Source organism: Ambystoma mexicanum, chromosome 2p, assembly GCF_040938575.1.
Source record: "Ambystoma mexicanum isolate Mex_15411 chromosome 2p, UKY_AmexF1_1, whole genome shotgun sequence".
In the NCBI taxonomy this organism is placed as follows: Eukaryota; Metazoa; Chordata; class Amphibia; order Caudata; family Ambystomatidae; genus Ambystoma; species Ambystoma mexicanum.
The window spans coordinates 237,534,315-237,546,413 of NC_090923.1; the positions used below are offsets into that span (position 1 = coordinate 237,534,315).

At 47.9% G+C, this 12,099-nt stretch overlaps 1 protein-coding gene across 3 annotated transcripts in view; it reads left to right on the top strand.

The window, feature by feature from the left end:
• CRBN (cereblon) overlaps nucleotides 1-12,099 on the top strand; it is a 270,640-nt gene that overhangs the window by 67,435 nt on the left and 191,106 nt on the right. For all 3 annotated transcript variants that reach the window (XM_069643518.1, XM_069643516.1, XM_069643519.1), the window contains one exon: nucleotides 7,847-8,049. In XM_069643518.1, coding sequence (XP_069499619.1) covers nucleotides 7,847-8,049 — 203 coding nt within the window. The remainder of the gene's footprint in view (nucleotides 1-7,846; nucleotides 8,050-12,099) is intronic.

Genomic DNA, 12,099 nt, shown 5'->3' on the forward strand with positions numbered 1-12,099 from the left:
GGTAAGGGAAATGGGGTGGCCAAGGGAGGAGGTACAGAACATAGATTGTGGAGGACATGGCTACGACCAGCTACCAGGGCTGTAATGGCATTGCAGGCCAGGTGTGGGGAGTGAGCGGTTGTCCAGGATGCATTGCTGGTAACATCACTTGTATCACAAGGTAGCAGTGGGGGGTGAGCAGCAGGCACAGGTACATTGCAAATAATATCACTAGTAACACTGGCCAGCAGTGGTGGCTGGGCAGCATGCACAGGTACAATGCTAGTAACATCACAGAGAATATATGGCAATTGTTGTGTGGCTGCAATAGGCATAGTTGAACAGACAGATTGTGAGGGAGATAGTGCTGGAAGTAAATTCGTAGTAACATGATGGGCTGGTGCTCGACCAAGCTTGTGGAACTGCAGCTGAGTGCAGCGCGGCATTGGGCCATACATATGGGAATTGATACGGTCTGTGCTGGCAGAGCTCGAGTCGGAGTATGAGCGCCTCCGTGTAGTGGTGCTGCGGTGAGGGGTGCCGCGGAAACGGAAGGCTGCAACATATTTGTGTACATTGCAGGCGGCAGGGATAACCGGTAAGGTTTTTTGGTATTGAATGTGACAATCCATCTAGACTCTAGTTTTCTCCATTTTCGCTTTCTATGCCAATTCCTATTATGGAGGGGAACATTAATCCAAATAACCTAATGCCTGTTGGTTCACTCTGTTTTTCCATAAAGGGATAAGTGGCATCTTGGTTGAGAATAGCTCTATAATGCTGAAGAATGCGCAATTTCAAATGACAGATGGTCGTCCCAATGTACATTAAATTGCAAGGGCATAGTATGGCATAAACTGCAAACTTAGTTAAACCGTTAATTCTTAGTTTGATTTTCCAAGTCTTATTTAGTTTGTATCCATATTTAACTGTAACTCTTATCTGCATGTTTACACATTTTACAACTGTTGCACTTACTGAAACCTGTTGTATGATTGACATTATCTAGCCAATTCTCAGGATGTTTGTTGCCATCTATCATACTGGGGGCTATTCAATCTTTCAAGGAGTTGGCCTTGCCAAAGGTTATCAATGGTCTCTTACCAATGGTTTTTCCTATGTCTGCAACAGCACAGAGAATAGACCAATGTTTTTGTACGATGTCTTATTTCATTCGCTTTTTGTTGCTAAATTTGCTAATAAATCTAATGGGTTCTGTTTTCTTATTCTAAGGCAATTAAGTTTGCAACAAATCTGTTCTCTCTATTGGAAGTACGGTTATAAGCCTTAATTATATCTTTTTCTTGTAACCTCGTTCCACGAATCGTGCAATCATATTGTTGGCTTCATTCTGAAAATCCAGATCTGTAGAATACTTTCGTTTGGCCTGAATTATTTCTCCATAGGGAATACTCGCTTTCAGTTTGCCTGGATGATGTCTTTTACCATGGAGAGTCGAATTCGATGAAACTGGTTTACTATTTAGTTTACTTTTGTTGGCTCATATAATTCTAAATCGAAGAAGAACAATTTCTCTTTACTGCTAACACAGTAAGTTTTTTAAATTTGTCATTATTGTTGAGTACGTCTACATGTTCAAACACAGATTCTTGACTCCCATTCCACACAAGGAACAGGTTGTCAATGTATCTCTACCAATTTACTACCTGGTTAACATATTTGTCGTTCTGCTCTGACCAGGCCACTGTTTGTTCCCACCACCCCATGTATAGGTTTGCATAGGTGGGGGGGCTATACAGGAGCCCATATTCGTCCCACATTTCTGTCTGTATAGCTTATTATCAAAAATGAAGACCTTATGTTCCAGACAAAATTCTAATGGCTCTATAATCATCTCATTTTATTCTATAAAACTTACAGGTCTGGTATTCAGAAAAACCTGGCATGCCAATAAACCACATCTGTGCTGTATCGACATATAGAGAGAGACTACATCCAATGATACCATTACTCTCCCAATGCATTTAATGTATTTTCTGACATATGAGTGGTATATCTGACATAAGAATTGAGGCCTCTCACAAATGGATGTAAAAATACTTTGAATGGAGTGTGTCCTCCAACGTATTCCACATCTTTGACATGTTATGTCCACAGCTGTGCACTTTGGCAATTTTTCGGCATAGCGCGTCGTACGTCGGGTCGATGTCCCTTGAAGGCCTCCGTCAAGGGCGATGCTGCTGGATGTTATAAATAGGACGCACGGCGCCTGTAGCCTCAGTTCCGTTTTTTCCACAAATGTGTTTGCTTCGGAGACTCGCCGCACCTCGTGTATTCCTCGTGAATGTCGTCGTCTTCTTCTTCGACCCCTCCGACTCCGCAGTCTGGCTTTAAGACTTGCCGGGACTGCAAATCTAAGATGTCGATTACGGACCCGCATCGCATTTGTTTGTGGTGCCTGGCCGAGAGTCATGACACCGACGACTGTTCCAAATGCCAGTCACTGACTGCTAAGGCCTTGCGGGAGCGTAAGGGGAAGTTACAGGTAGATAGGGCTTCCAAACTCGGTAAGTCCCGTAAAGCTGCTAAGGGGATGTCCAACAACGATTTCGAGGGGCGACTCTCCTCGTCGGAAGGAGTCCTGAGGATCTCGGTGCCGTAGTGGTTCCGGCCATTCGTCGTCCTCGTCTCAGCATTCCTGGAAGCGCCATCGCCTTCCCCGTCCTCCTCGGAGGAGGACGGTGCAGCGAGGAAAGTGGCTTGTCCTACGAAGTCCTTGACTCTGGAGGAATGGGCAGCCTTCAGGGAGCAGATGCTGGTGATCTTTCTTATTTTTTTTTTTTTTCTCAATCCCAGGGCACAGTTCCGTCACGCCTTCGGAAGAAGCCGGCAGGGAACGGTCTTGGTCCGTGCCTCGTGCGCCTTCAGGCTTGGGTCCTCTGCGTGATTCTCATCGGGAACCTTCGAGGTGCCTTTCGGACAAGGTTCAGGTTGATCGCCAGGGAAGTGCTTCCAGATCTCGGTCCTCGTCCCCGGCGAGACCGCAGAAATCTGGTAAGGGATCGAGGTCGGCGTCGACTCCGTCAGCGCCGTGTCCGTCAGATATGGATGTTGAAGCTTTGCCTTAACACCAGCCCTCGGCGCCGTTGTCAACGCCCTCGACGTCTTCAGGGCCTTTTGGCCGGAATTTGCAGATGGAGGTCCCTGGTACTGTGGATCCTCCAAGGAAGGCTACTTCCAAGTCTGTGAGGCCTGTTAAAGATTCCAGACCCCCTTCTGTCCCGAGGCAGGAGTTTTTTCTTCCTCTGGCTGATATCGATGAGGAGAGGTCAGATTTGGAATTTGAGCCTGATGTGGCTCCTGTCTTTTCCGGTGACAGTCAATTGGAAGAGTTAAGTAAATCGCTTCATGATGCCAGTGGCTTGGACACTTCTCCTGAGGTGGAGTTTGGCAGACCTGAGCCTGGGGCTCATGCGGAGTCATCCTACAGGAGACTGATGGCTAGGGTCACCGAGTAGTATCTTGGTTGGTCTAGTCCTCCAGAGGCTTTTGTTCAGGATGACTTAACTGATATTTTGGATCAAGGTCCGTCCTCTGACCCGGTGTTACCTTTTCATTTGACGTTGCAGGAAAGGGTGGCGGCTGCTTGGCAGGCACCAGAATCTCTTCCGGTGGTTAACAAATTGTTAAAAATACCACCCTTCCTGTAGTGACCCCAGCTATCTTTCCTCTCATCCCACTCCTGAGAGTTTGGTGGTTCAGGCGACTACGGCCACCTCGAGGCAGGCGGAATACCCTACCATCCCTCCTGATAGGGATGACAAATGCTTTGATGATTTGGCATGCATGGTGTTTTCTGCGCTGAGTATGGCTCTGAAGTCAGCCAACTCCACTTGTGCCTTAGCAAGATTTTCACACACTCTGTGGAATTGTTTCTCTAGCGTCTGAGCATATTCCCGAAGGGGGAAGAAAGGGATTGATTCCTTGCTCTCGTGCAGGATGCCAAGGTTGCCATTTGTGAATCCCTTCAGTCGGGATTGGACACGCTCGACAGTTAGTGTCATGATGCCTACCCCCGGGCATCAGGACCAAGCCCATCAGCTCCGGGAGCAGACATCCAGATTCTTATTAAAAGTTTGGGTGCAGTCCTGGCGCCATCGGCGCCAGGCTCATAGACTTTACTTACCTGATGCAGACCATGCTGCAAGTGAGTCCAAGCCATCGTGAGGCCTGGATGGGACTATTTTATTACAGGGACTATTTTTTTACTCGGGCGTGGTTCTGGGAACTTCTTACCTGGAACTACTTTGGAGGCTATTTAAACCACGCCCGAACAGCAGCACACGCTTCGTGTTGTTCTGCATCCAGCAGCGTAACGCTCACCGTGCCTGCAGTCAGCATCCAGTCTTCTGCCACGCCCGCCTCGAATCTGGAGCTCCTAAAACAAAGAGGAAAGAAAAGGACAAGGTTAGAAAACGAACCATTTTCGAATTCCTCACCTGATTCCGGATCCAGCTCACCTCCGGACCTGGAAAGAACATCATTTCAGTACGCGCCGCATCTCCAGCTGTAGCGCTGCGCCATACTCGCCAGTACTCACAGCATCTTTCGATTCGGCGCTGCCTCAATCATTTCTTCGCCGAACTCCGGCACCTGGGGGACAAAAGAAAACAACAAGGTGAGCCGAGAAAACCAACAAATATAACTCTTATCACCATAGACTTACCTGATTTACCACCTGAGGCATTATTCTATAACTCCCCACATCTTCATGTGCCGCGCCTGCAAAGAGAGAGAGAACAACACGTTAAACACGTGCAACATTTACAGGACAGCGTAGGATAATACGGACTCTTACCTGAGCGCCACCAGCTACCACGAGAGCATCTTCTCACGATCTCAGCTGCAAGACAAGGAAGGAAGGGGGGAACAAGAGTGAACATTGGACATATTGAACTCTATGAACTTGATACTTACTGCTCCTCGCCAGGAACCTCAGAGTCAATACTCTCCGGAACTCTCCCACGCCTTCAAACCAGTGAAGTAACTGGCATCAATGCGCCCCTGCAATCCATGCAGGATGGAGAGCTCATCTTTCAAGAGTATAAGGTGAGATTGCTGAGAGGGCACTTCGGAGGTGATTAGTGGGGAGGACTGTGGGGGGTGCCATCACTTGAATCCACGAGTGGCTAAATCCATCTCTCCACTTGCAGGAGAATACTTCTACGGGTCAAGCAGACAAGATTAGGAGGGCCAGTCCAGTCAGTCATCTCTGCACTACGCATCACGTTGGTGGAGACCGCAGCCGTCTGGGTCCGACCGACGCCCCTGTGGGAGCCAGGTGAGCGTAACAGTTAGCCGGTCCATGGCTGCGAGCACTATTGTATGCAGATTTGCCTGGTTGCGTTAGTCGGGGTTTTGCTCTGGATGTGCAAGCCCGTCTTTTGAATATGCCCTTTGATGGCGCACATTTGTTTGACAGCAAGACTGACGAGAGCCTCAATAGTTTGCAGACCTCAAAAGCTGCAGCTAAATCTTTGAGCGCAGTTGTGTGTCAACCTCTGCCTTTTAGTCCTAGGGGACAGCAGTGAAGGGGAGGTTCCTTTCGTTACTACTCCTCTTTTGGTAGGACGAGAGGAGCGGCCAATCAAAGGGGCCAGCGAAAAGTACCTGTGGTTGTCAGGGAAATGGGGGTGCGAAAGCCACTCAAGCAGCTGCCTCTTTGCCTTCAGGCGCTGCCGCTCCACAACGAGCATGAGGCCATGTTCCATTGTTCGCCGGTTGGGGGGCAGACTGTCTCAGCATCTCGAAGAATGGCAAGCTATTAATTTTGGATGCGTGGGTTCTGGATACAATAGTCCACGGCTACTGCCGTGGCTTCCTAAAGCGGCCTCATGACAATCCACAGGGAATATCTTTGAAGCTTCCAGATCCGCTCCTTGTGCAGGAAATCTTGACCCTGCTGGAGAAAGGCACTATAAAGCTGGTGCCTGTAGCGGAGAGGAACAAGGGATCGTTTTCCCCATATATTTTTTTTATTCCAAAGAAAGACTGGGGATGAGACCCATCTTGGACTTGGGTTGGTTGAACAAACTTCTCAGGAAGGACAAGTTCAAGATGGTCACTCTTTCTCGGGTCCACCTGGCCCTTTGACGTCAGGATTGGTTAGTGTCTCTGGACCTACAGGATGCTTACTTTCATATGCTCATCCAAAGCACCGAAAGTACCTGAGGTTTGCGGCTGGCGGCTCACACTTTCAGTTTCGGGTCCTGCCATTCGGATTGACCTCTGCACTGAGGGTCTTCACCAAGCTAATGGTGGTGGTGGCAGCGTATCTCGGGCGAAGAGGGGGGGTGTGGGGATTCATGCCTACCCCTACCTGGAAGACTGGCTGATCCGTGCACGTTCTCCCGAGCAAGCGACAGATCATCTTGGTCTCACCTGCTGCTCCCTCCACAAGCTGGGCTTCTCCCTCAATTTCAAGAAGTCGCATCTGACACCTTCCAACAGCTCCAGTACATCGGGGCTCTGTTGGACACATCCTTGGGGAAGTGCTCGCCTCCCAAGGTGAGGGCTCATCACATTGTGCAGATGGTGGACAAGTTTCAACATGCCCAGCGTCTCCCGGCTTTCGAATTCTTAAGGTTGCTCGGCCTCATGGCATCCTGCATTTGTCTGGTGTCAGAGGCCAGGCTGAGGATGAGATCCCTGCAATGGGTCCTCAAGATGCAGTGGTCACAATTCTCAGGCAAGATGTCGTATCCCGTTCAGATGCCACTCTTGGTCTCACAGGATCTTCTGTGGTGGGCCAACGAGGGGAACCTGATGAAGGGGGAGCAGTTTTAGCAACCATGGCCGGAGGTGACTGTAGTGATGGACGCTTCCCTCACAGGATGGGGAGCTCATGCCGACGATTTGACCGCCAGCGGTCGTTGGTCTCTGTTGGAGTCCAAACTCCACATCAACCTGTTAGAGCTGAGGGCCATCAGGCTGGCCCTGAAGGCTTTTCTGCCGTCTGTGTGGGGGGATAGAAGGGAGGTGGGGAAAGGGGCAGGGAGAAGGGGGTGGCCAAATAGGAGGAGGGGATGTAATGTCGGGCTTTGGACGCATCACATCAGTTAAGTGCAAGTGGATGGGAAGAACATTCGACAACATGGACACGCACCAATACATGGGGAGAATTCAACAGATTGGATGCAATAATTTCTGATGGCTCAGCGGTCCATAAACACACATTATCCCATAAATGGCGGTTATTGTAGAGGTTCTTCAAAAGTTGGTAAACAAAATAAGTGTTAAGCTTTTTTTGCTTAAATGTGAGCTTGTTTAATGATGTCCACAGTCTGTTCATTGTTGATGCACTTGGATCCCCTGAGATGGCATTGATGCCATAGTAAACAAATGGCGAAACTTGGTCAGATTCTTAAGGATGGGTTGTAAGTGGTAAGGTACAGATTTGTCTATGGCTGCTGCCTTAATTGTGGATACTTGATGACTTGCCTTTAATAGATGGGTATCTTTGATGGGCTTTATTTATCTGAACATGAACTTGCTCCAGTTTGAACACTGTTCATGTGAGACTGCTGATGTAGAGTTCGTATCTAGGTTTACAAAGTTTTTGATTGTACTAAAAGGTTTGTAGGGTTAGAGCACTTGAATTTTGATGGGTCCGAATGAGGCCTTTTCATGTGTAAGGGCAAGCTCACAATTGACATGGTAGTCTGCTTTGGTACCTAGTTTAGTATAGACTCTTTATGGATGTTTTAGTAGGTATTTCTTGTGCATCTTTACATTGTTCTCTTCCCGTGCTGTTAACTCCATGTATCATTCCACCACTCCAACCCCTGTCATTCGTACGTACATTTACAGCTTTCCTCCGAAGTTATGTCTGGAAATTGTTTCTCAGTATTTAGGGGCAGACATGGAAGAGTTCCATGGGAGGACTGTGCATGATGAAGAAAGCTGCCAGACTATTCCGGTGCTGCCGCATGTGATGGTGATGCTCATACCTGGGCAGACCTTGCCCCTTCAACTTTTCCGCCCACAGGAGGTCAGCATGGTGCGGAATCTGATCCAGAGAGATAGGACATTTGCAGTTCTTGCATACAGGTAATGTTGCCCTGTGTGCTGTGCAGTGTACTGCTTCTGTGGGAGAAACACTGTAAAATCAGAGTTCTATGTTTCAGACTGTGCTGAATGACCTGATTATTCTAAAGAATATAGACTTCTCATTTCTTTCAAGTTGATTAAACACTGAAAACTTTACCTTTGCTCCTTTTATCAGGAGAGCATACATGAATGGGCATGATATGTTAGTGCTTTATATATGTCAACTGTATCTCTTTTCATTGCCTCGCTGGGTGCTTGAAATCTGATGTGCACTCTGTGTTTATGCATGTGATTGTGCAAAGGAGATTCCTTTTTCCCCACAGCATTTTGGCAACGGTTGTGAAACAGTCTATGCTAATGGAAAGATAGGATTCCACATTTCTTTTAGATTAGACTCTTAAGAGTTGATGTGGCAGAGACTTCAAGCTTCATTCAAGGGAGGGGAGAAGGCGCAGTGTTCATTGTCGGTAGGTTGGAAAAACGCCCACTCTAACCCTAAATCTAAGATGGGAGCAAGCTGTGACAATCCAATCATAAGGCAGTCTTAGTGGTGTCTTGTCAAATAAAAGGGCTTATACTAAAAAAGAAACGTTTGCCAATCCGATAGTGTTCATTAGAAAGAGGTGTTCACAAATGATAAGTTAGGATGTTATAGCCAGGGGTCTCCCTTGCCTATGTTTTGTGCACGGGACAAGGCGGGACTCCTGATCGTGGAGCACTTTCAAGTTTTCCAGCACAAGGCTACAGTTCTGTTCTCAAGTATCGGGATCTTTGGTGGTTAAGTCTTTTTTTTCTACAAAAAAGTCTCTTGCCTCTGAGGACCTGATGGGTTTAAAAATAATGAAACAAAAAGTTCCTTTCTGTATATATAGCGGGTGATGGTTTTGGGCTCAGATCCCTCTCAATATCGGCTTCTCTGTCTGGTTCACTACTGCTTTTATTCACAAGATTTCATCTGCTGCATTCACGAATCGTTGGGGGATGGCTTTTCACCCTCAGATCTCCCTCTTCCGGGATCAGACCCTCTCGAATGTTAGCCTCCCTCTATCGGGTTCACTATGGCTCTTATTCTATAGTTTCTCCTTTCGCATTCACAAATCTTAATGTCTTTTTTTAAACAATCCACTGTGGACATCTCTCCGTCGGGTTCACTCTTGTCATCACAATGTTCATTTTGGCATCATGCTTCACCCCTATCTGTCGGCATTCCCCCGTCTGGTTCTCTCTTGCCAAACACACAGTTCCTTCTCTTTTCTCACTATGCGGGATTTGCCTCCTTTAGCTTTCCAATTGCGTGCTGGTCAAAGACTTCAGACTGTGCAGGGGGTTTTGCTAGACCCCTGTACGACCACTTTGACCTTTTCCTTGGGGCTCTCCGAAGGCCGTCTGGTATCAGTATTTCCAACAATAGGGGTATCAAACAGAGTGTCGAGTGAGCCCCCACGGGGTGCCGGACCCCGCGGCAGATGGTTTTCCCCTTAAATTGCCATTTACAACATTTGATAAACACAGTTCGGTTTCTTATCGGTCCTCCCTTCGACTCACCGGCTGTGATGACCCATTGGCTTTTCCTGTCTCTTGAGTCAAGGACAGTACAACGGTAGCAAGCATCTCTCCCTACCCTGATTATCACCATAGGAGGGCTCTTTGTACCATTGACATCTGCTGCAACTCATGCTGGCTATTGTTCGCAATCTTATGATTCCTTTCACGGAGGCTGTGTGGGTCTGGGTCGAAAAGGGCAAGGTCGCTTCTCTCCTTGTCGCCCCTTCGCTTCTCATTGCTTTTCTCCTCTCGAACTGACGCCTTGGGATAGCTGTCTCGTCATTCAGTTTGCCTTGCTCGTAGTGTGCTCTCGTGCTCCTCCTTTTATCCCTACGGGGAAAGGAAAGGACCGTCGAGTGTGCCTTATTAATTGCCTGACCCTTGTGTTGGGACATGTCAGGTAATTGGCTATGTTAGTCCGTTGTTTTTCACAGTATGGGAGAGTGTTCGTGTTGGAAGGGGGCAGGGGGTAGAGGTTCTAAATATCCTGCTGAGCATGATGGGGGGGAGGGGTTTAGGGAGGATGTGGAGGACACGTGTCATAAAGTAGATCTCTCGTCCTATGGTTTGTGGTGAGCTTGGAAGGGTGGGTTTTGTAGGGTTGGTGAAATGAGTAGGAGGGATTGTGGGAATTATAGTTTTTTGTCAGGCTTTTAATGTCTCCTGTTGCTAGGGGCCCCTGCTGTGTTTTTCTTGAATGTGTAAATCCATTTCCCCGCCCCACTGTGAGTTGTGAGAGGGCCTTAAGAAAATTCCATTCGTGCCCATGGGACATAGTGTGATCCCCCCTGCACCCTTGTGTATTAGGGGCATTTGTAATTTCATTTTTTCCTTTCCCACCTTTGCTTGTGCTTCCCTTCTTCCGTGCCAATGCTATCCTACCAAACCTTTCCCTTAATCTTCCATCCCATAGACTCTCTTCTCTTGGTGTAGTCAGAGGTGCTTGCTCGGCTCCTCCCTCTGTATCCTCTTTTATGTCATCAAAGTCACTCCAATAATCCTTCCTTCTCCGGGATCCCACATTCTCCTACCCCAGACGGTGTCTGTCTCGTTCTACATGAACAGTTCTTATGGGTGCACTGTCTATTCTGAACAGGAAGTCACCTGCCTTTCACTCGTCCCAGGGTAGATGTTGGGTGGCCCTGCGGGAAACATTGGAACCTCTGCCACCCGTGTTGCTTCACAGGCTGCTCTCAACCTTGGCAATTCTGTGCGTGTCGATTCTAATGCTACCTCTAGGTCTCTTGCACTTACCTCTATGTGGGTCGTCGACTCTGGGGGTGCGACATAATGTGGGGGTAGGGGCAGTACTTGGGACGGCCATTACAGTCCCTCCAGACCTATTTGTCGGGTTGGTGTACCCTTCCACAGGCCGTGTACCTAACAGGTATACCCCCTTTTTCATCTTCCCTTTTTCCCTAGCCTTCTCTATACTCGTCTTTTTGTACTTTTCAGATGTCCCTGCCCACCCCCTTTCAGCCGGTACCTCTGTCTCTTCGAAACATTCTCCAAAGGTCCAATATTTCCTGTCTACTTTATAAGGGGAAACGGTTACAATTTGCGGTCAAGTAGGTGGACATATGTTCCAGGGCACATCGGTCAAAGGATCCCGGCTTGGGCCAGGAGCAGGGCATTCTCTCCCCTTTAGTCTGTCACCCATTGGCTGTGCTACTTCCTAATTGTCTCAGTATAGGGGTAGAGCTTTACATATATGGTCTAAGGGTGTTGGTTCCCATGGTCGTGTCTGGTAAGTGTCTTCTGTCGGGGTTATGCTAGTACTGCTGTGCCACAGTTAAACCAGAAATCCGTCCAATATCGCTTAAAACATGTGCCCTTTTAATCATCTCTAATACCAGTCAATACTGTCAAAAAGTTCTTCGCAAAAAACATCAATTCACTTCCCCCCCCTCCCACGTTCCCCACTAGTAATTCTTCATTTAGTTCCTACACGCTCTCCTGATGCACTCACACACGCCCTTCCTGGACATCCTCCGTACACGTTAAAATACACCAATAAGACAAACTAAAATAATAGGCTAAAATAACAACCACTACTATTCTCAAGCTCTCCAATTATACGGAGCTCCTATGTTTCTCCTTATATTTTCTTCCCGCACTGGTGGAGACTGTGCATAAGTGGCGCCACCCTCTCACGTTGCTCGGGGAGGCTCCTGTACTCCTTTTTTCCTTATCCTTAATATTCTCCTTAAAAAATAAATCAAAAGAAATGGGCAATAAAAAATCTACAAACCATACTTCGCTTTCGTTCACTGCGTGTTGACCCTTTTCACATTGCTCTACACACCCAACCCTACTGTTATCCCTTGCAGGCTGTACTCGCATATTGATGTTCTTCCAAAAGCCTCAGTTCACGAGGAATCCACAACAGGCCTGGGCCTCTATCTGGGGCTGTACCCAGCTTCAATGAGCAGGTGGGAATTCAGCAAAGACGCCACCCGCAAGGACCACTCGGTGTATGCGTTTTGGGGCTGGTCACCATAGGTG